The sequence below is a fragment of the Tursiops truncatus genome, chromosome 13, assembly GCF_011762595.2.
Source record: "Tursiops truncatus isolate mTurTru1 chromosome 13, mTurTru1.mat.Y, whole genome shotgun sequence".
NCBI lineage: Eukaryota > Metazoa > Chordata > Mammalia > Artiodactyla > Delphinidae > Tursiops > Tursiops truncatus.
This window is the reverse complement of record NC_047046.1, coordinates 51,751,824-51,776,182: the sequence shown is the minus strand read 5'-3', so window position 1 is coordinate 51,776,182 and position 24,359 is coordinate 51,751,824. Positions and strand designations below refer to the sequence as shown.

The following is a 24,359-nucleotide window of genomic DNA, read 5'->3' as shown; positions in this document are numbered from 1 at the left end:
AGAGGCGATCGCGGGCAGGCAGGAGTGGAGATGGGCAGGCAGAGGACAGAGGCAGAGACCAGGGAGGTGCTTCGCTTCTCAGATCAGTTATATGGGCCTTGCTTTCTCAGAGATTCTGCCTGTTGCCCATCTCCCGCAGTTTAGCCATTGGTGGGGTCACACCAATGAGACCCCAGAGCCTCTCTCACGTGGTGCACGGTGAGCAGTGGTCCCTTCCCAGGGAGTCACGCCCAGCTTCTCAGCAGGTGCACCCTGATCTGAGAAAATTCAAAACAGGAAGATCTGAACTCCCAGTCCAGGTTCGTTAGAAGGGGACACAGTTCGGTTTCTTGGCTCTAAGCGTTTATCTTGGTATTTGTATGAGGAACGAATACCCCACATGCATTTCAAATCCAGCCTTGGTGCTCAGATAGAGCCCTCTGTGGAGGAGCCCGAGATCTGACTTTCACACTGGAGACGCCACTGGGGGTAGAGGGAGGTCAGGTGCATGGGGTCCAGGGAGGCCCCAGAGACCTCAGCTCTCTCCACCTGGGTCCTTGGAGGAAGAGACTGAGGTCATCCCTGAGCCCCTCACCCCAAATCCCAGCCATGGGGTGGGGGTGTGGAGGGAGGACATCTCCCATCAGGGCCCCCAAGGTCCCCACTCACACTTCCTGACACACTGCCCAGGGCCTTGGGAGGGGATGACAGGAACTGAGCCCCAAACCAGGTCTCTGCTTCACCACCAAGCAAGTCACACAGGCCCCCCTGGTTGTCAGATGCTGGTAACACCCCTGTCTACTCTAAGGTGCAAGCGTCATGAGCTCCCGGGCATGACAGCACAGTGGCAAGTCAATCTCCATGTGTGAATGAAAGGGAGCAGTTTGTGCCGTCCTGGGGACCAGCAGGCGCTGCCAGCCTAGAGCAGGGGCACAAGGGCAGCCCCTTGGCTGTGGGAACAAAAGCCAGCACGTGTCACGAAGCAGGTTGTACTTGTCTTGTTGGGCCTTAGAAAGTCTGACACTTTCCCTGGGCCCGTCCCCAACCCCTGAGCCCCATGGGCCCATCAGCCCAGCCACAGACCGAGAACTCTTTGTTGAGAAAGGGGAGAGGCCATCAGTATGTCACGTCCACTTTTTGTCCTTTTTCACAGTGCCATAAAGATGTTGCAGCCGACACCAGACATGAAATCCTCCGGCACTGAGGGTATGAACAAGGGTAACTATCAGGGACAGACCCTTGGCAAAAGGCCCACCTGCTGGTCCATCCTCTGAGGTCTGAGCCAATTAGGTCCCTGGGTCTGAACTTACTGGGCCCTGCCCAGTGCCCCCAGGAAGAGAAAGAGAGGGCTGGTCCCGTCCCCTGGGGCTTCCCAGTCTAGGTCTGGGGGTGTTCCCCAGCCCCACGCCCATCTGTATCTTGTGGCCACCAAGGGCAGAAAGGCTGAGACCGTCACAGTGAGCCGGGTCCAGTTCCCCACATCACACAACCAGCTTAACTCTGAGAAACTCTTGAACTTGGAGTTCACCTGCAGCTCAAACTCCTCTGGAGTTTCTGGTGTAAAGAGAGTTGACGCAGGAGGGCAGTGCTGAGCCTGAAAGCAGGCTGTGGGCTGAGGGTGGGGTTTCAGCACTGGAGGGCCCTGAAGAAAGGAGCAGGCCAACAGCCCTGATTCACTGGCTGAGGGCACCATCCATCTCCCTCTCCTGCCGGCCGCCACATCATCCCCACCCACCAGGCCTCCTCAGAGGAAGACGGATGGCTCCTTCTACCTCTGCGGGCCTAAGCCGGAGGGCAGACATCCCATCCCAGACCCTCTCCACACACGGCTTCCCCTGAGGTCAGCCATCTCTCCCCAGCCTTGCATCTCACTGTCACCCAGCCAGGGCCAGAGTGGAGTTTAACAACGACTGCATTCAATGACGTCTGTTCCTGGGGATGGGGGGTGGGGGGAGGAGACCCTGGAGTTAGCAGCTCCTGTAGTAGAATATTTCCATGTGGGCAAACACACACCACCCAGAAGACACTGGGAAGGCCACCCTTGCCCACCCAGACCATGGGGGACAGAGGTAGACAAAGATGTGGAGACAAAGACGTGTGTCTTCTAACTGCCAAATGAGAGGGACCATTGCTAAGGGCTTTAAGAGATGTTGGGGTTGGTGTAGTCAAGGAAGACTTCCTGGAGGAGGGGAGGCTTAGTCTCTCCTAGGACACGTGGGCTCAAAAGGAAGGAGGCATGGAAGAGGTAGCAGGGGAAAGGGTACTGTTCTGAGGCTTGGATTCCCCCAATGCAGGTGGAGAAGTAAGAGTCAGAGTCATGCTCTGTGGGTGAGCAATCATTGTCCTTCTCTTACGGAGAGAGGAGAACATCAGCAGAGAAATCCCCAGAGAAAGGGGGAGGGAGGGAGTATAGTCCAGGTAGAAAGGCCTGGAGGGACTGGAATGGCCAAGACGGGTCCTGGGGAGATTCTGGCAGAAGGGTCACCCCGTGGCCGGGCACTGGGAAAGAGAGGCAGAGACAGTGGCAGGGCCAGCCCCGTGGTTTCTTTCTCTGCCTGTTACCAGGAGCTCACAGATTCTCAAGGCTCTCAGAGATTAGAAGAGGAGACGAGGCTTACCCCTGGGGCAAGCCATGAGCAGTGGTCAAGGGTACAGCCACATAGGAATCCACAGAAGGTGAGACCACAAGGCCGAGGTAGGCTCTTAGGGCCTCACTGAAGAGCAGGACCCAAGCAGTGGGTTTGGAGGAGGTGCAAACCTGGGGCAGGCCAAGAGGTGGGGGGACATTCCCAGAGGAAGAGCATATATGTGAAGAACTGCTCTGCAGCTGTCTCTCCCACACGAGGGAAGGGGGCATCTGCCCCAGAAGGCACTGGGGAGGCAACCCTCACCCACCCAGACCATCGGGGACAGAGGCTCGATGGCGGGACACACATAGCTTTGGAACACCAGCAACCCTCTTTCCAGGGAAACTGGAAGACATCCCCTCTCCCCCTCCCTCTATCCACCCACACACAGTCTGCCTTAATTTCTCTGCAGTGGGGCCCACCTCCGTTTTGTAAACCCTGGGATGAGGAATGATGCTCTGAGGGTGGGGTTTCAGGCCCCATGGCAGGTGGATGGGTGGAGATTCAGGGCAAAGAAAATCACTCCCAACAGGGAGCCTCTCCTTGACCCTTAGGTCTGGCTGATTGGTGGGTTTTCTGCTCCCTTCCTGTTCCCCACTCCCTCCCACACCCAGCTTCCTCTCACTTCCTCCAGGCCAGTCAAGTGCAGGGCCTGAGGATCTGATGTTTTATTAAAGTCCAGATCTTCCTATTCTAGGGCCACCTTCCTCTGGCTAATTCTGTAATTCAATTAGTAGGAAGCCAAGGCCCGGCTGGGGTGGGAGGAGGGCGCGCTTCGGGAGCCTTCCTTCCCATGATGATTACACCCCAGGCTTCAGCCCTGTTCAGAGCTGGGCAGGAAATTGTACTTCCTTCACTTCACAATGACAAGGGCCTTTTATCCCCACACACGGGGGCTTTGTAAATTACTGCCATCTCCGTGCAATTAATTCTGCCGCGCTGTGTTTTTTCCCTCGTGTGGGAGAGGGCACCCGCCCACCTTCTCAGGAATCAGCAGCGCCCCCTGCACCATCAGCCCAGGCTGCCCTTCTGGAGGAGGGTGTCTGCCACCCACCCACCTGCGCCCTAGCCGGCAACGCCCACTCTGCCTGCCTCCCCCAGCTGGCTTAACCTCCCCCGTCCCTACCCTTCTCCTCCTCCCTCTCCTTCTCTGCCCCCAGTGCTTCCTGATCTCTCTTCAGTGCCCCAAACCCCCAGTCGTGGTCCCCCCACCCTCTTCAGTTCCTCGGGCTAGAAGCTTCCGTTTCCATGAAGCTTCAGTTCCGTTTAGAAGACTCTGTCTCCACCCTTCACGGAGCTGACAGTCTATTCAGAGGCACAAGACATGAAAAGGATCAACAGAAGGATGGGTAAATAAGAACAGTGAGGGGCTTCCCTGGTGGCCCAGTGGTTGAGAGTCCGCCTGCCGATGCAGGGGACACGGGTTCGTGGCCCGGTCCGGGAAGATCCTACGTGCAGCACTGTGGTGTGACTTTTCTGCAACTGTGACATTTCCCTGCCCCCACGCCCACCCCGATGATCTCCCAAGTCCGGCCCTGCTCCGCCAGGCTGCAATTCTATTCCACCAGGTCAGCGCTAGAAAGCGCTGACCCTGAGGCGGGGAGAGTCAAGTGATGAGCTGGTGCTGGGAGAACCATCCCAGACACTGGGACAGGACGGGGAAGGCGGGAGCTGAGGGGCGAGGCTGGACCTCACCCAGAGGTTCTCAAGTCACTTCTGCGCCTTTTCACCTCAGATCCCGCCATCAGCGCCACACAGCCGGTTGGGCCTCAGGAGACCTGGAGGGCGAGACAGGTGTGGGGGGAGGGTGGGCCTCTGTGCTCCATCATGGATTCTATCCCCCCCAGACAGCATCTTCTGGGATTCAGGGCCACAGGACCCAAATGAACACCATTTACAGCTTGCTGGGTGGAGAGAATCTACTTCAACTCCCAGAGCTCAGAGGAAGCTTTGAGGCAGGGCCATAGCAGGACCCACCCATGATAATTTCCCTCATGAAGAACCTGCCAGGAAGCTAATGTCCAGTGATCTTCGTCCGTGCCCTCAGAACGGGCTGTGGGTCCTGCATCCTGCCTGGCTCACCCATTTCCACCCACCCCATTTTCACTCCATCTTCCCCTCTTAGCAAAGTATTTTTGTTTTTTCTTTAAAGTTAATTATATAAATGATACATGATACATGCTGGGTCTAAATGTGTCAAACAAAACAAAAAGTGTTAAAGTCATGGGAGACACCACCTACCCCCCCCTTCCTCCCTCTTTTCAGCTTGATGGGACCCTTGTAGACCTTGGGCTATGGTGTAGGCACAAATTTGGGTGCATATGGGAGCCGGGGAGATGTCTCTGTATATACACGGCATCTGCTACTTTGCAACCTGCTTCTCCCATCTGACAGTGCGTCTTTCTGTGTTGGACATTTAAAACCATTTCACCTTTTTAATTGTTGTAGAGTATTCCACAGTTTAAACATAAAAACATTCTGGCACTGAGAAACCTTTAGATGGTTTTCCATTTTATTGCTATTCCCAACAGCTACGGTGGACCCATGTCTCCTCCTCTGTGAGCACAAGTATACAGGCAGGGTCAGGCTTGGGAAGGGAAGTGTTGGGCCTGAAGACAGGGAGAGATGTCTGTGCCACCAGCCCCATCCCCGGGAAGGGCGCTCCATTGTCAGACCTTCTCAAGCCTTCAGGTGCAGAGCCCGTACCACTCCCCCTGCCCACCCACCTCTGCTGCTTTGGATCGAATGTGGCTGCTCCCTGAGAGAACCCCATTTCCCAACTAGGCTGAGAGTTCCCAAGGGGCCTCACCGGGCGTGTCTCTGGGGACACCTCAGCTCCTTACAGGAGAGGGAGCCTGGCAGATTTAGTGACTGCCGAGCTGAGGCCCCCCTGCACCGCCCTCACAGCTCAGAGCCCCCTCCTCAACTCCTAGGAGAAGTACTGATGAGGACAGGAAGTCACAGTTAGTTCAGTGAGTGTCCAGTGGGCGAGGCTTGCGAGCGCTCTCTCCCCTGGCCACCCTGGGCGCCCACCTTGGCCCCCACCCAGGCCCGCTGCCCTCTGCAGCACCCTGTGAAGACAGACTCCCCTCCTGAAGCCCCCCATCCCTGCCAAGCTGCCGCTCCTTCAGGGTTCTGCCCCCGGCAAGGGAGCAGATGTGGTCCCTTCAAGCACAGAGTCAGCTGTTGATAACTATGTACTGTGTCCGCCTTTTTTTTTTTTTTTAAATATTTTATTTATTTATTTTTATTGCAGTACGCGGGCCTCTCACTGCTGTGGCCTCTCCCGTTGCGGAGCACAGGCTCCAGACGCACAGGCTCAGCGGCCATGGCTCCCGGGCCCAGCCGCTCCGCGGCACGTGGGATCCTCCCAGACCGGGGCACGAACCCGTGTCCTCTGCATCGGCAGGCGGACTCTCAACCACTGCGCCACCAGGGAAGCCACTGTGTCCGCCTTTTTAAAAGAGCCACAGTGAGACAGCTCTCTCAGAGTGGACTGTCAGACATGGCACTGGGCTGGCTGAAGAGATAGTTTGAGGAGGCCAGGTGGGTGGGCACGAGTTGGCCCCTGTGTAAGGCTGGTCCCTCCTCATGGAGGCGTAGAGGGACAGGAGGGACTCTGCCTCTCTGACCCACCCCCCCATCCACAAGAGTGACTGTGTTTACACTGTGCTCTGTGATTAGAGAGCTCTGCAGAGGTTGTTAATGCTCATTGGCTAGTAAGTCTCCCCGCCAGCCTCTGAAGGGAGTTAGAGATGAGGAAACTGGGACTCCGAGAGAGGCATCAGTAAGTGACCCCTGGCTGAGTACCGCTTCCTGTCTGGAACCACACATCAGCCTTTGCAGGGGATGATCTGATGGGGGAGAGAGCAGGATGGTGACAGTAACCATACTGTCAAGCCCTGAGCAAATGGGCTCAAGGAGGCCTTGGGGACAAGAGCCCTCCCACCAGGGCAGCCTCTCAGCTCTCACCAGCAACCTCTGTCCTCCCACTATGGAGTGTCCTCGGGCCCTTGATCAGCTCCCAGCACCGCTGCCATGTCCCCGCACCTCCTGGCACCCCCAAAGCAGCCAAAGTGTTCGGGATTCAATGCTCTTGGCAAACATGTGTTGAGTTCCTGCCCCTTTCTGGGCACCGAGAACTAAGGAACAGAACAAAATCAAGTCCCGACCTCATCTGAGCCTGGGGAAACGCTAATCGAGGAACAAACACACAGTATTAACATGTCTGGGTGAGGGGTGCCAAAGAGAAGCACAAACAGGACGAGGGGTCAGAGAGCAGGCCTGCGTCCTGTGTGGGGGGTGGGAGGAGGTGCTGCGTTAAATGAGGCCATCAGAAGAGGCATCTCTGAGGAGGCCACGTGTGAGCGGAACCTCAAGGCAGTGAAGGGGCAGGCCGTGCAGACAGCAGACCGAGCTCCTTCTGAGCAGAGGGAACCACCAGAGCCAAGGTCCGAGGGCAGAGTATGCCTGGCGGGGCAGCGAGGCTGGAATGAGTTGGGTGAGTGAGCAGGGGAGGAATGGAAGAAGTCAAGGGGTGCAGATGACAGCGGAAGTCACACAGGGCCTGGGGGTCCCTCAAAGATTCTGGTTCACAACACAGCTGTGAGCGCTCTCAAAAAAAACTGTGGCAGAAATGCCTGGAAGCTGGACAAACGCAACAGATTCTTTTTTTTTTTTTTTCCTTTCTGGAGTCCTTTCCTTGTTATCCTGGTCCATGGAAACAATGTGGTCATTTTCTCTCCTTCCTCCTTTCTCCTCCTCCCTCTCCAAACCTGCCCTGACCTTGTCCTGAGCTGGCTTGCACAGCGGCTGCCTCCCAGTTGCAGGCAGGCATGGGCGGAGGACAAGGCCAGTGAGGGGACAAGAGGAAAGAGGCCCTGGCAGAGGCAGGCAGCAGCACGAGGGACGACGTCATGGGGGCCTCTGATTGCTGTTCATTTTAGTCCCCCAGTGTCTCCATCAATAACCGTCTGCCACAACCAGGATGGAGGAGCGGGGGGGCGGGGAGGAGGGGTGATCTGGGGTCTGGATGGGGAGGCATGAGATGGAGTGGGACAGAGGCTCCTTGGCACTCATAGCTCCTCCCAGCCTGGGACAGAGTTGGAGGCAGGGAAGGCAGAGCGCCATGGGAGCTGAGAACTGTCTCCCAGCTTTCTCTCCCCGCTTCCTTCTGCCCGTCTCTACATCTCCCTCACAAATACATTCCCTTCCATCTCCTCTCTGAAGCTAGGAGAGGAAGGGAGGCAGGACCAAGTTTTACACTGGAAGGAGAGGAAGGGAGTTTTTATTGGGTGATGGAGGAGTCAGGAACTGCAGAGGATGCTGGGAGCATTCTTATGTCCAGGGAAACGAACAAGAGGCCAGAGCGAGCCTGGTGACTAGGCACCAGACTGGCACCAGAAGCCTACAAGCCTCATGAGAAGAGGGCCTGGGCTCCTGGACCTGTCACAGAAACTGGCTCAAGGGCACTCAGGAAATAGTTGATAAATGGCCAGGAGGATGACCACCCGGCCAGCTGTGGGCAGTCGAGAAGGGAGGTTGATTTAAGATGAACTAGACCAGTTAAGGTGGTCTGCCGGGAAGAAGTGGATCTTGATCAGATTCTTGAAAGATGGATGGGATTGGTAGATGTGAAAATGGGGAGAGAAGGCATACCAGGTGAGGAGACTGGAAAGAGGGAGAGCAAAGAAAGGGGGGCAGTGGTGAACACAGATGGTTGGGAGATCAGATCATAGGAGAGAGAGTGAAACAAGGGAGAGAAAGAAGACAGTGAGCCAGAGGTGGTGGCCAGCGCCCAGGGTGCCTTCTCTGGGGCCATGGTGGCTTTAGGAAGTCTGAGGCCACTATGCCCCTCCAGATGCAAGCCTGCTGCAGGCTGAAGTTGGCTTTTTGAGTTTCCCTAAGACCCTAGGGCCACCCAAGCCACACAGCCACATCTGGAGGCAAAGGAAGAGGCCCTGACACTGAGCAGTTTGAGGGAACTCCCAAAATGCCTCTCCCACCAACAAGTATTCTCTTTGCCTTGTTACTATGCCTGAAGGGCCAGCATTAAAAAGTCACCGCTTGAGTAAGACACAGTGTTCTGTAAAATCCAGATTCCCCGGTGAGGCACTGCAAGAGGAAAGCTGGACTGGACCTTGCAGACCACTGGATCAACCCTCTTGGTTAACACGTGAGGAGACTGAGGCAGGACAGGAGACTGCTGGAGTCACCCAGGGAATTAGAGGCAGAGCAAGAGTCTCCAAGCCCTCCAGGAGGGGTGTGAAGATATCACTGCAGATGTGACAACCGACTGGGGCAGGGGGCACATGGACAGCCCCATTCATTTTATTAGGACAGCCTGGCCTGGGGTCCTCCTTACAGATGGAGCCTTTGTTTGAAAGGTCGGGAGGGTCCCTGCATCATCCCTCCTAAGGGGCCAGAACAAGAGTTCACGATGGAGTGTAACTAGAGGTGCTGGGGTGAGGGGTGGAAGCTGCCCCTTCTGGGAGGTATTGGGGCTGGAGCTGAAACAGAACAACATCGGAGGGAGGCAGGCAGGCACCTGGCAGGCGGACAGGAAGAGACCCGCGGGGAGAGGGGGCGTGGCGGGGAGAAGATGCAGAGTGGGGAGACTTCACCAAAGGAGCAAAATAGAAAAGCAACGAGAGAGACGAAAAGCAGACACGGGAAAACGGCGAGGCAGGAAAGCTCGAGTAGAGCGCACGGGAGAGAAAGAGAGGTGGCGAGAGGGACCAAGAGCAGGGAGGGGCTGGAGACCGGAGGGCGGGCGGGAGGGCGCGTGGGCGGCCCGAGGGCGCCCCACTGACCCTTCTCGGCGCTTGCTTCCCTCCCCAGGCTGCGCTTTCCTCACCTACTGCGAGCGTGAGTCAGCGCTGAAGGCCCAGAGCGCGCTGCACGAGCAGAAGACTCTGCCCGGGGTAAGTGGCGCCCGCCGAGGCGCGAGCGACGGGCGCGCCGACAGGGGGCGACTTCGTGAGGCCGAGCCGCGGCGCAGCCGGCGGGGGGCTCGCGGGCCCCGGTGCGCGGCGCCGGCCTTCGCTCGGGAACTCGCGCGTCGCCCCTTGGACCCCCAGAAGCCTCGAGGCGCGGGGCTGGGAAGCGGGCGCGTGGGCGCCGAGCTCAGACCTCGCCTGGCGGCCTGCGCACTCGGCCGTCCAGGCCCGACGGAATCCGGGCGGGGGACGAACTCGGCCGTGGCCACAAAGCTCGGGCGCGGCTCCTCCCCTGACCCACCGGGGCGCCGCCGATCGGTTTTCTCCTCCGAGCACTACCCGTTCGGGCAGCCCCGGGGTGGGGACGCGGGGTGCCCGGGGCCCTGAGATCCCGGAGCTGCCTCTATTGGGCCCGCCGGGCCGCCTGCCGCAAGGCTGCACTAACACCCACCGATCGACGTCGGACCCTCGCCGTTCCTGGGGTGGGGGCCGGGCCGGGCCGGGAGGGAGGGAGTGCCTACCCGCCCGGGCTCGGCGCCGCGAGTGAGATCACCGCGGTTTATTTAAGGAGCCAGCCCTCGTCTTTGATAAACTATCGTGCCTCAGCCCTGGTTTATAGCTTCTGTGCGGGGGAGAAGAGAATTATTTATGGCCCCCCTAACTGGGTGTGATATCAGCCGTGGCTATTATCGAAGCTAGTTCATCACCATAAAATAAGAAGTGTTCCCCGGGTCAAGGGTCTGCGCGGTCTCTCCTGTGGGTTCAGAGAGATGGGGCGGGGGATGCGGAAGGAGGGGGAGATATGCAGCTCACCGAGTATCTAAAGATAAATGGAAAGATGTGAGTGTTTGTGGGCATAGTTTAAAGAATTTTAAAATGTACCGTGTTGAAGCTTATACAATGGACGCTGCAGGGAAGCACATGTGTTCTGTATATATGCTCACCAATATTTACACATGCATGTTTACATTCTTACCAAGCAAATCGTATGTAAACACACGTTTCCATTTCTGCCCCACAGCGGGAAAGGTTAACCAGGTAGACAGAGGGAAAGCGCAACCTGGGGCGGGAGCAGTCTTCCTTTGCATCAGAGATCCTTCTTTACCCGTTTAGGGGTGGGGAGGGCCTTCCTTCCATTAAGATAGCCTTTGTATTGTATTTTGGTATTTGTGATTGCAAAGCACGAGGCTGAGTCATCTTAATAACACACCCGCGGATGCAAATGTATGGAAATCGTGCACCGCACAGGTTTTTGTGTGGAACCCAGCTCTGGCAAGGTGGCCATTCCCCAGTTGGTTTTTCAGTGGCGCAGCTACGTGCACATATATTATAGTAATTACTTTCTGGGTGCCCTCTGTAAGATGGCAGAAATACGCTCCACATCACCCTGTGTTATGTGTGAAGCATAAAGCCATATTGTAAGAAAATCAAAGGCTTCTGAGAAAGGTTTGTGCTGATTAATAAAGTGTTTGTGGTACTTTGTTTTGGGGGAGATTGTGATAGATATTTTAGAACCACCCCAATGGAATAGAAAATACCACATTGTTATGGGAGGTCCTTCATCAGCTTGAGAGAGATTGCTGGGGAGTTTCGTGATGGCTAAAAGCCTGGAATTAGATGGGGAAACCGAAAGAGAAGGTGGGAGGGGGCGGCTTGGGATTTTGAAGGGGGAGAGACTGGGGACTTGGGAGAATTTCAGTAGCAAGTGTGGATTGTTCAGGATCTAACATTAACTTGTGGTTGTTTATTTTACATATAATAGAATAGCTAAATGATGGAGTGTATTAGTTCTTTAATAATTTATAGAAATACTTTGATGTTGCAGTAATTACATTAAAGGTCACATATCAAAGGTAATTTGGTTGAGCAGCTGTGATGGTTTCTCAGAAGCAATCAATACCACTGTCCGTGGTGCTGATTTCACCAAGGGGCCTGCCAGATTAAAGAAGGCTTATTACCAGGCAGAAAGGCCCAGGGGAAATCAGGAGCATGTTGGAGCGACGCGCCAGCCCCCCTTCCACCAATAATTAACACTGTTCCCCATAATCTGTGCTAATCCTTCATACTGGGAGATCCAGTGGCATTTTTCTGAAACCACAAAGACAAGTTGGGCAAGTCTGGGAGAAAGGACAAAAAAAACAAACCAACCATGAATGTATGTTGGGAGGTGGGAGGGGTGAGGAGAGAGGCCAACAATGGAACTAAAACATAGCCTAGAGTCCCCTTGCGGTGCTTGGAACGCTGTCCTTTCTTCAAAGGCCTCACGGGGAGACTCTTGGCCTCAAAGACCTCATCACAATTCTCAGGGCAGGCACAGCCCACAGGGGGAGGGACAGGGAGAAAAGACAGGATTGCAGCTCCAACTTCCCAGGGCACATTGTCCCCCAAAAAACTCACATAGAGATTAATGAAAAGCAAAATGACCAGATTTTAAAGTGGAGTCATCTGGATTCCAGAAAGCAGAACTGGTGTTACTATTGTTGGTTGGTTCTCTCCTTTGAGATCAGAGAAAGTGAGACGCAAATGCTGGGAAGTGGCCCAAGCAGAATGCTCCACCCAACTGTATAATGGGTGTTGCCACCAGCTGAGGCAGTGCTCACAGCTGCCTCCTTGGTCAGGGGGCAGAGGGAGACTTCTTCTTTCCTGGGGTGACCACACTAGGTGCCCTGGTGAGTGCACTCTATGTCTGACTAAGGAGAAAAAAATTGAAAAAAAGAACCTGGAAACTGGTAACCTCAACCATTGAGGCACTTTTCCAGACTTCAAAATCCATTAAAATCAATCCATTAAAATTAGCCCTCCACTTTCTCACTGACGAGAGGAAGAGGGGAGAAGATGGTGCAGGCAGCCCACTCTGTTTCCCAGCAACTTACAGAGTCAGCATCCTGTTGGCAACAAGGAACACGATCCCATTGTTGTCATGTGTGCCCACATGCATGCACACACTGCCACCATCAAAAACAGTAACAAAACAACAGAGCCAGAACTAGAGACACCGCTCCCACGTGTCCCCCCTTAGGGACTGGGAAGGGGAGCTGACATTTCTCTTGGGATAAGTGGAAGCTCAGAAACCAGATCACAGTGGCTGTTTTTACAAGTCAGAGGTCAGTATCCCTTGGAACCAGCCTAACCAAAGTCTCTCAGATGGCTGACGGAGTCATCCCTGGACCAGTGTTACAGATGGATTATTGTTTTTTAATTTGACACGCCTTCAGTAGAATGAGATCACTAAACCACAAAGCCTCATCAGGGTCCCTTCGAGCAGGGTCTTCTGCCGGCATCCAGGCAGAGTGATTCCACTTTTCTAAACTCGCCATCTCCCCCTCACACTCTCAATCTCACTCTCTCTCCTGGCCCCTTGCCCTCTCCAGCCCACCTTCTTCCATTCCCAATGTTTGTTCCATCATTTATAGGGTTAAGTCAACATGGTTTCTCAATTCATCAACAAGAATTTCCTGAGTCTGTGCTGGGCACTGTGATAGGCATCCAGGAAGACACAGAGATAAGAAAAATGCCTCACCACCCCCTCTTGGAGCTGTCCATCAAATTGGAGACAGAAGTCACACACACATCAATGATACAAGACAGCACGTTATCATAAAATGGGTAGAGTAGAAAACAGTTCAGTGATAACAGTTAATATTTATTAAGCACTCACTATCTGACAGGCGTGATGCAAGCACATTACCTCCGTTACCCCATTTTATCTTCGCAACCACCCTATAAGGAAGATGTCATGCGTATCCCTCACACGTGAAGAGACCCGGGATGAGAGAGATTAAGCAACTTGCTCAAGGTGACACAATTAATAAATGGCCAAGCCAAGACCAGCACCTGATCTGCTACCAAAATCCACCTCTTCTTTCTAGGGCCACCAGTTGCTTTAGAGGGGACCTGGATAACTATGGGGTGTAGGAGTTGCTCAAAAGTGTGTTCAGGGGCTTCCCTGGTGGCGCGGTGGTTGGGAGTCCGCCTGCCGATGCAGGGGACGCGGGTTCGTGCCCCGGTCCGGGAAGATCCCACATGCCGCGGAGCGGCTGGGCCCGTGAGCCATGGCCGCTGAGCCTGCGCGTCCGGAGCCTGTGCTCCGCAACGGGAGAGGCCACAGCAGTGAGAGGCCCGCGTACCGCAAAAAAAAAAAAAAAAAAGTGTGTTCAGTTCATGGGCAAGGTGGGAATAGAGAGCTGGGAGGACGATGGGTGTGTCAGATGAGAGCGCTGGTCTAAGAACTAGCCTAGAAGACAAGGCACACATGACAGGTCAGGAGCCGTGAGCTAGGCAGGAGAGGTCCACTTGGAGAGCTCCCTGGGGTCTGTCTGAGTGTGCACAGGAGGCCTATTGGAAGAATCCTGTTCCTTAAAATAGGCCCCTGCTGCTTAGTCCCAGCTCCCCCTGCCTTTGGGACTTTTCAGGGAATTGTCTTCCAGGAAGAGCCCAAGAGACTCCGATCAGAGAAAACCAGGCTACATGGCCAGCAGTGGCCAGCACTTTGCTCCCGGGGCAGCAGAAAAGTCTCCTCACCAGGGCTGCTGAGGGGGGAAGAGGTGGGTCCAGTTAGCGGGAGGCCTGAAAGCGGGGAGGGGAGAGAGCTGGCAGGGGGAGAGTGGGAGCTGTATCTGCTTGGTAAACATTAAAGTTCCAATTCACTAGTTAAAGATTGGCTTTTGTGCCCTCACTCCGGCAACCTGAGAATACAAAGCAAACGCACACAGTCCTCCATGGCTGTCTCCCACCCGCACCCCTCGCTCGGTTCAGCCTGGTAGACAAGCAGCATCGCTGCCATCACACCTCCCGACTAAAGGTCCCCACCACTCAGGACACATCATTTCCATGGAAATTCAATGTGACTTTCTTTGAGTTTACCAGGAAATATGTTAAAATGGAAAATTAAAAAAAAAACAAGAACAAAACTCAGTTGGATTTCTAGCACTGCTGTCTCAGGATGTTCTCCTTTCTCCCCCTGCCTCCCATTTTCATTTTCTTAAGTCCCACCTTCTCTTCCTTTCCTTCTCCTCTTTTCTCTTTATGCCTGTTTCCTCCTCTCTTCTCTCCCTCTGGTCACTTTCCTCTTCCTCTTTTCCCCTCTCACTTCCCATCCTTTCTTCTTTATCCTTCTCACTTGCCTCTCCTGTCCCTCTCCTCTCCTCCTCCTTCCCTCACACTCTCCCTTTCTCTCCTTCTGCCCACCCCACCTCTACCTTGACACCCACAGGAGGCTCTCGTGGGACCGCCACCAGCTTTACTGGGACTTCCCTGCTGAGGCCCACCTCCCTCCTGACAGCCCCACCATGGAAGGATCCATCTAATTTTATGTACAACTGTAAAGATGAATGATAAGTAGAAAGGATGCAGGCAAGAACGAGATGAATAAATTATAAAGGGCAAATGATGACAAGACAGGGGTCCCCAGAGACACTGATATGATAACAGAAACTAAAGATGAATTTATGATGGATGTAGTTAGCATGTGGAGGCTGTTAATTCTTCAGGGTAGTTTTACAACTTCTAGTGATTGGCACAACCAAAGCAGTTCGTTTTAGAGATGTGATGCATTTCCACCTGTCTGTCCGGGAGGCACAGTGTTGGTTTTTGTCTCTGTACGGTGAGTTGGGTCCCATCAGCACATGTCTCTGCTTCAGATGGTGGGGCCACAAGCCAGATCCCTGCGTAACTCCAGCTTCCTGGTCCTGTGGTCCTTCTTCCCGAGCGTATTGGTTGGAGGGCTGCTGTAACAAAGTCCCACAAACTGGTTGGCTTAAACAACAGAAATGTTTTGTCTCACAGCTCTGGCGCTAGAAGACCAAGATGAAGGTGTTAGCAGGGCTGGTTCCTTCTGAGGCCTGGGAGGGAGAATCTGTTGCGTGGCTCTCTCTTCGCTTCTGGTAGCCTCGGGCATTCCTTGGCTGGTAGACGGTGTTCTTATGTCGTCACATTAACTTCCCTGTGTGCGTGCCTGTTTCTGTGTCCAAATTTCCCCTTTCGATAAAGACATCAGTCATGTGGGATTAGGGCCCAGCCTAATGCCCTCATCTTAACTTGATTACATCTGCAAAAACCCTGTTTCAAATAAGGTCACATTCCCAGGTACCTTGGGTTCGGTCTTTAATATCTTTTGGGGGGAGGGGAGGACCCGTAACACTGCAAAATGGGCAGCCCTATGGCTCTTCCATGGCAGGGAGAGAAAGGGCTTCAACAGTGTTTGAGTCACTGGAAAGGGTGAGGGGAGTCCCACTAGCCCTTCCTCTGCATCTCCCCCGCTGTCCTCATGTTCTTTTCTTTCTCTCTTGGGGAAATGAATGACATATCTTCCCTCTTTCCCCGTATTCTCTAAAGAGAATTATTCATCTGTCCTTTTAGGGCGTTGGGTCTTAGAGAACATTTTTGCCCCCCAGGGGACATTTGGACACTGTCTGGAGATGCTACTGGCATCTAGTAGGTAGAGGTTAGGATGCTTCTAAACATCCTACAATGCACAGGACAGCTCCACAACAAAGAAGTGTCTGGCCCAAAATGTCAGTAGTGCCCAGGAGCCTGTGCTGGGACCGAGGGCAGATGGAAAACTCCGCACAGTGAGGCCATGGGGTGGAGCTTCCCTCTCACTTCCCCACTGCTTCTCATTCGCCTGGGGGACAAGCCCCAGGGGTCCTTAGAGTATCAGAGGTGGGCGGGTTTGTCAAGGGGCACACACTCAAACGGTGTAAGCACAGAGGGAACCGTGGGCAGCAGGAGAGGGCAAAGTCCCGTTCCAGGCTTAGAGATCATTTCTTGTTGGCCATTCACACACTCCTATCTGCAGGAGGCCTAGTTTCAGCACCAACTTCTAGCTCAGTTTTCTCATTTTACCCACAGGGAATCTGTGATCCGAGGGAAATGAGTTGAAGTTCGCTTGTGACAGAGCTGGGACCAGAACCCAGGCCTCCACAGCCCACCCACATGTGGGGTTTCTCCAGCCTCTCCCTTTGGAGGAGTCCCCATCCTGACAGGAAGCAGCCCTGGCAGGAACGTGTCCCACCAAGCAGCCCCTCACCCCCTGCCCCAGACCACACCATAGGCTGCGGCTGAGCGCACGTGGACCCCTCCCAGCTCTCCCAGCAGGAGGGAACACTGGGTTCCAGGAGAGAAGGCAGAAATGCTTTAAATCCGGACTCCAGGTGCCAGACGAGCTACATTAGCATCCGAGGCGTGCTCAGCTCTCGTCTCTCCTCTTCACACCGGTCCTTAGTCCCACCTCCCTCTGCTTGCATGGAGAGAGTCTTCACTCCCCTTCCCCCTTCCCACAGAAACGTCTTGAAGCCCTCCTCCCACCGGGGCTGTGCCCTGTGTCCTAAGTTGTGCTCTCTTCTCTTCCCTGCCCCTTCCCACACTCGCCTGAGTGCAGAGGTGTCCCCATTGTTCTGGCGAGTGACGCTCACACCTTCTCTGTGGCCTCCATGACAGAACCCAGGACCAGCCGTGGCCTGTGCAAGACACCCTCACTGATTTGTCTCAAGGACCCAGAGAGCCTTATGTCCACAGCCACCATCTCTAACTTGGAGGGATAAATAAGAGGCCATGTGAGGTGAGGGTCAGAGCCTGGGCTGGAGTCAGGGAACCTGGGCACCAGGTCCCACCTGCCCCCAAACAAACCAGGTACTTTGGGCAAAGCGCTCAGCTCAGAGCCTCCCTGAGCCTCCACCTCCTGGACTGTGGAAGGAGGCGGTGGGCCAGATTGCCTCCGGAGCCCCTTCTAGCTCTGACATTCTTTAAAATTCTAAGAATAATAGACTTGGCATTACTCACATTACTCACATTACTGAAGAAGACAGGGAGAGGAGGGGAGAGTGGGAGGGTGAGGAAGATAAGTGTCTCCTGGCCTCCACGGCCCAACTCCATTTGTGACAAGTATAATTAATAAAGCTCTCGTCAGCTCGGTCTCTCCCTGATGCAGACCAGCCAAGCTGCCCGCCCCTGAGGGCCGGCTCCAGGACAGGGCTTCAGGGAAGGGCTGGAGCTCCACCTCCCCCTGTCTCCATCCTTGCCCCTGGGCCCCAAGCCTTCCTCCTGCCCTCTGCTTAAGTGTCTCTTTAAAGAAACAAGGTAGACATTTCCCAGCTTTCTCCAGCACTTGCCCGGGCACAGTTGGGACCATGATTGGCATCACCCAGATCAACAGCAGCAGCATTTACAGATTACCTTCCCCATGCAGAATTCTTGTGAGGAGGTAGGGTACCTGGCATCAGACAAAAATGAGTGAGACATAGCCCGTTGCTGAAGGTTTGGGAGGCAAGTGTGAAGACAGCTCACGATCCAGAAAATAACTTTAGGTGCCAAAAACTGGTAGTGATGGCAAGTGCCCAGGAATTCAGCTGAGAGAGACCTCAGGGCACAGCCCAGGGTGTCCTGGGGGAGCCCAGCCCACCCCACCGTAGGCTGCTTCCAGGCTTCTCCCCCTTGACATGCTTCCTAGGCTGGCCGAGGTTATCATGGCGACACAAAGATCTGACCGCCTGGAAACTCCTCAGGTTCCGGTCACCCGAGGGACTCGGCTGGGTGCACACTCCCTCCCCCAGTGGCCACACATCCACGCAGCTGTCACCCAAGTACGTCGCCTTCCTTCAGCCTCCTCTCCTTTCCGTGTCATTCCCTCTGCCCAGAGAGTTTCTCTTCATCCTTGGAGGCTCGAGTCCGACTCCGCTTTCTCCGTACCGTCTCTCTGGCTCTCAGAGGGCTTTCCGACGCCCCGTGGCACCCGGTGCAGCTCGTTGATTCCACGCTGCTCCGTTAACTCTACTTTTCAGCTCTCAGAGTCCCCACCCCCAGGGCTTCCTGTACCTTCTCCTTCGCCCAGAGCTGATTCAGGGCAGAGCTCTTTCTGCCCCTTGACCTCGCCAGCCTTGGCATCACCCAGTGGCGTCCCAGCAGATCCATTCTCAGGGCTCCTCTTCCATCCACATCACCCCTCTGCCCCCTGGAAAGTATTCAGCTGAGCTCACCCTGTGGGGTTGCACTTGGAAAGACAGGAAGGTCTCCCTTCCTGGTCGTGGGCACTTGGAGGAAATGCTGTGTGGAAGGCGCTTTGGCCTGGGCAGTGGCAGCTGGCACGGGCGTGAGTGCCTGGGCGGCGGTGACAGGAGTGAAGCGGCTTTCCGGGCGGCCTCGGTGGACGCGCCCTCGTGGGTCCACGTGAGGCTGTTTGAGAGTTTGCTGACCTTTCGCCAGAGCACGAGGCAGGGAAGCAGGCTGTCTGTGTGAACTCCTGCTCTGGGATGGATGTGTTTTAGGACTGGCAGGGTTTCTTCTAGAGAGTGTGTACGTGGGCTAGGCGAGCAGAGAGCCAGGCATCTGTGTTGTGGGCCTGCATCGTTCCAGAACGGTGGGCTGCCAAGTCCCACCAAAGATGGGCAACCCTGGGGGATGATGGCAGAAAGCAGTGTGTTTTTTTTGTTCTTCACATCTTCATGAAAATAGTTGTAAAGAGAAAAGGGCTGGAGTTCAGGGCCCCAGTTTACTGTGGCTCCAGTGTGTTTTGATCGAAGGTATTTGTAGTATGGTCTCGACGTGACCACCAGGGGGCGCCAGGCAGGTGGCCTCCTCTCCCGGTGGCTGAGAGGGGACGAGGCACGTGTGAGCGTGTGGTGCCCAACTCTTGTGCCCAACGGACCACTCGTACCATCCTTCAGAGCACTTACAGCCTGCGGGGACGACACCAACCTGCTGGATGACTTGGGACAAGCCTCATGACCTTTCCGGGCCTGTTTCCTAATTCCATAGTGAAAATCTTATGTGTGGGCTAGATTGTTATCAATCCAGGGATTATTATTATGAATGACAAACAGTGATGTGAGTGCGGTTGACCTCTGGGTCCTTTGTTACAGTTACGTCCAGTGGCTCCTACTTCATTCATGAAATAGTAACAGGACAATAAAAATATAAAGTGGTCAAAGATGTGATTTGTACTCTTAAGTCTCATTACGTTTCAGAAAAGGGAAGGACTGTGAGTGGATTGACCATAAAGGACCCCGGGGTCGGGGGGAGACAGATCCAGGTGTGTGGCAGGGAGAGGTAATTGGAAAGATAGTAAAGAGAGCAGACTTTAGGGAGCCAGGAAAGTCTGAATTTTCCTCCTGGAGTTAGGGATGAAATGGGGGGATTGTGGTGGGAGAAGGCACGGCTGCCCTTCAGAACATCCAGCCTGTACAGCCTGCCGGCCCTGGTCAACTCGAGGCAAATGAGTCCCGGACATACGGGTCACTCTGGGCATGGTTTGGGCACCAGCAAGCCCCAGCTTCCCTCTTCCCTGGGAAGGTCTTGCCTCCCCCTGCCCACACACCCCAGTCCTCCCAGAGCCTCAGGACTTAGCTCCAAGCCCCCATCTTCATCTCGGAAGCTCTCCCAGGCAGCTCTAACCCACAGTGCCCCGCCCCCTTGGTCTGAGCATTGGCCTTCCCTTGGTCTGAGCAAGAGGTCTAACCCCTGGCTGAGTGTGCACCTGGGCCCAGGGCATCAGCATCACCAGCTGCCTGTTAGAAGTGCAGAGTCTTAAGCCCCACCCAGAGCATCTGAGCCACGTCACACAGACTGTGCTCTTCCGCATCTTAACAAAATCTCTAGGAGAAACATGTGCACAAAAAAGTGTGGTGGCCACTGGCCTAACTTTAGTCTCTGAAAGGTACTGAGGTTGAGTATTCCCAGAAGCAGACTTCAGAAAAGCATTAGTGTGCAAGTGTCTCTTGGTGACCCCAGAAACACGAATAGGAAGTGAAGAAGCTGCCGTTCACCGAGGACTCACTATGGCCAGACACTTCACAAGTATTCTCTCATTTATTTGTCAGAACAGCATCACAGGGGTGCTCTCAAGTGAGCGTTACCAGCATGACTTTGTGGATGAGGAGATTGAGGGGAGGGGGCTCGCTCACTGAGGAGCGGTCTGGCTCCAGGGCCCCCGCTCCTTCCACCACATCCTGTGGAGCTAACCCTGTGGAAAACCCAAGCTTCACAAGGGCAGGAATGGTGTCACCTTCCTCTGTTCCTGTCAGCCCAAGGTCAAGGCCACGCTCCTCCCATAGGAGAATCTGGCGTGATTGCTAGACCCCCAGGGGGCCACGTGAGGCAGGGCAGTGCCCCCACAGGTGTCACCACACCCCAAACCTGACTTTGGAAGTCTTGTTCTGAATGGGAAGCAGGGTCGAATTCCAGCCCCAGTTCTGCCTGGAGCCTGACTATGTGCCCTTGGGGAACCACTTAAACTCTCTGAACCTCAGTTTCAGTGACTACCCTGTCAGTTAGAAATACGTTTGGCTACAGGTGTTTCAACAAATGGAGCTTTGGATTTTTGCATATCACGGAGTCTGGGGTCTGGTGTTGGCTTGGCAGCGTAACAATGTCAGCATCTGAGTCTCTTTCCTCATGGTTATAAAATGGCTGCCCTAGCTCCATGCATCATACCCACAGTCAAGCAGAGTAAGTCCAGCTGTGTCTGTCCATTTTATCAGGAATGCAAAAGATTTCTCATAGGCACCTCCCCAGTAGAATTCTGCATGGGTCTCATTAACCAGAACTCCCTGACCACCCTAGCTGCAAGGGAGGCCGAGAAAGGGGATATCTGGCCAAGGATGAGGTATATATCTGCCATGATCAAAACTGTGCTTTGGTCAGTGAGGGGGAAGAGGAGCTGGATAATGGGTTGGAGCCAAGAGAGTCGCCCCTATTAGCCTCCTAGAGATGGGTGGGGGTCACAGAGGAGCAAGCTGGGCAGAGCAGCAGCCCCCACCCCACACACCTGCAGTGTTTGCCTTCACCTCAGATCATGACCCGATGCTTATATGAGGAGGCTGGTTGGGAAGGAGTTGTTCAGAAAGAGTGTGTTCTAAGAGTTGCTTCTTCAACACAGCACTGCTAACTCAGCATGTTCATCCAACTCTGACATGGTTTCTAATTCCATGAAATTCTTCACGGGGGATGAAGATTTCAGCCCCTTAGGTATCATATTTTTATCTTCTACATCTTTCTTGAACTTGTATCCTTCTGTGCCTAGGTATGTGGCTTAAATGTCAAAGAGTCAAAGGTCGCTGTGCCACCCGACAGCTGTCCCCATGTCACAGGCATTCCATGGTCACGTCTCCACACTCACTTTGTGGCCTGGTGGGTGCACACCTTCTGAAAATGGCCCCACCGGTTTTCCAGGTGACAAGTCGACTTTGCAGAAACGGAAGCAGCAGTACTTCTGGCCTGTTTTGGGGGGTGTGGAGTGAGGCACATGTGCTCTATGCCAAGCCTGCCTGAGGAGGGGAGAATTTGCCCTCGTGATTAACTTCAACTGGGCTGCGCTGAGAGTAGGGAGGGAAGGGCCCAGAGACACCCCAGCTGGCCTGTGAGGCCCTCTGCTCCTCAGGCCCTCCATCGAGGCTCTGCCTGCAGCGGGAGAAAGTCCCCCCCAGCCCTCCCCACCCCCCCAGGGCATGGGCTGTCCCAAGAGGTAGTGAGCCTCCAGCTACAGAAGTGTTCAAGCCGGGTCTGAGTCACCGGGGGTGCGGGGAGGGGAAGGGAGAGCAGCTTGGCAGGTAATTCCCACACTGGACAAATCACTTCTAGGAGGTGAGCCAAGACCCAATGATTATCTCCGTGTTTCAGTTGTGTCTCCATCATAGATAACCCCACAGCGCGCCAGTGCCAACCCAGTCCTAAACCCACTGGCCCGCACTCTCAGCCTCCATCCAAGAGGAAGCCCACTCCAGCCCTCCCAATCTCTCCCTTCTCTGAGGACCCTCAGGACTTAGAGGCCAAACCCAGCCCCTCACTGGGCAGGCTCAGGCCCCCAGTTCAGCCAACCCAGCTCCACCACTCCGAGCTGTGGGACCTTTCCCAAATCACTTCACCTCTCTGTGCCTCGGTTTCCTCCTCTCGACCCTGGGATGCCAGTGGTGCCTTCATGCAGGGACTGGTGCATGAAGTGATGCCAGCGAAGCACTGAACACACTGTGCACACACGGGAACTAAGTGACGGTCTCTCCACCGCTGCTGCTGCAGCCATATCCCCCGCCCCACCCCCACCCTGCCGAGGAGCAGGTCTCCTGGCCCAGCCGCTTCTATCCGTCCCCACCCCTAAATGCCCTGGGCTGGAGGACGACTGGCCCGGGGTGCGCAGCAGCAAACCCTCCCAGCCTCATAGCTAACACAGAGCCGGCCACGTGGGGGACCGACATACCTCACTGAGGGGAAGCCAAGTGTGGGAGTTGCGGGAGCATCCCTGGAGACCGCTGGTCCTGTCCCTGCCAAGGCCTGGCTGTGCTTGAAGAGGGGGGTTCGAGATCACCCCTTCCTGTCCCTCAGCCCCCGAGAGGTGTTAGCTAAGTTTGCCCTGACGGTTTGCACAGTCCCCACATGAGACTTACATACCTCCCTCTCCACACCCCGTTCACCAAGCCCCAGCCCTGGAAGCTGGGTGAGGGGAGCCCAGGAGATTTAAAACCCTAACCAGTGAGAGCAGAAACAGAATCGTGCCCTGGTACCCACATGGCTTAGCATGGTCCAGGAGGCCCTTCGAGGCAGGGCAGCCCAGGGATCTGAAATGAATATGCATTCGGCCTCTCCCAGCAGCTCTGACAGCTGGCATCTGACAGCTGGGGCCGGACCGCTCAGAGCCTGCGAGGAGGTTTTTCATTCAACTGGTAAGTGTTTCCTGAGCACCCACCAGGAGCCCGGCCCTGTGTTGGTGCTGCTTGGAAGGTGGGCACGAGGAGAGGTCAAGGACCCTGCTGTCCCTGGGGCTTTCCCTCCTGCAGAGGAGAATCGATGTACATGCCAACCAATTAGAGGACAATGGATTGAGACTTTGGGCTGAAATGTAGAGCCCTGAGTAATCAGGGAGCACTGCGAGGCCGTGTCTACTGAGCACTGCCATGAGCTGTGGTGCGCTGAGTACCAGGGCGCTGTCCTGGGAAGGACAGGCAGGATTTGGGTGGATGGAGAGTGGCTGGAGACAGCATTCCAATGAGGTGACGGCATATGCAAAGGAGGAGGGAGGGAGGGAGGCTGTGAGGGAGACTGCACTCCTGGAGTTCAGGGCGCTCAGAAAGAGGGTACACATCTCGAGTTAGAGAAGCCTGGGGACCCCGGTGGGGAAGGCCTTAACATCCCACTGAGCAACTTGGTCTCTTTTCTTTGGAAACTTGGGAGCTATTGAAGCTTCCAGAGTAGGAGAGTGACAGCCTCAATCAGCAGAGCTGGCACAGCTCGGGCATGGGTTGGCAGAGGCTACTCTCTGGTGTTGAGAAGGCCTTCTGGAGGAGGGTTGGGGGAAAATCGGCTCCCTCTGGATGCGGAAGTTGGTTCCGAACTTGGCTTCCTGCCACACCACCCCTTGGAGGGCTTTTCCCACCTGGAGGAGAGTGCTGGAGAGGTCCTCAAACCACCTGGCTGCACATGGAAGTTTCGGAGACATTCAGATTTGTAACAAGTGCGAAGAATGATAGAGGTTCAGTCTCTCTCTCTCTCTCTCACACACACACACACACACACACACACACACACACGCAGAGGCAGGAGGTCAGGGTGGGGCCTACAAATCCACGTGTTGCAAACGTTCCCCCAGCGATTTTAGTGCCCATGCAGCTCCGGGAGACCTGGGCACCCCCGTTCTCTGTCTGGCATTGTTGGAAAACCTTAATTCCTCCTCTCAGGCTAGAGGAGTTTGATCCATGAATGGGACTCTTCTCCATCATTGTGTTTCTTTCCTGAGACCCAGAGAACCTCAGAAAAGTAGAAAAGGCAATGCCTTAGCACTCCCCACCATTTTGCATGGGAGACACAGTAGCCCAAAGAGGGCACATGGCATGTG

General features: G+C 54.9%; 1 protein-coding gene across 1 annotated transcript in view; it reads left to right on the top strand.

The window, feature by feature from the left end:
- Positions 1-24,359, top strand: part of CELF4 (CUGBP Elav-like family member 4) — a 299,649-nt gene that overhangs the window by 65,916 nt on the left and 209,374 nt on the right. The window contains exon 2 of the mRNA XM_073789894.1: positions 9,447-9,529. Within this exon, the coding sequence (XP_073645995.1) occupies positions 9,447-9,529 (83 nt within the window). The remainder of the gene's footprint in view (positions 1-9,446; positions 9,530-24,359) is intronic.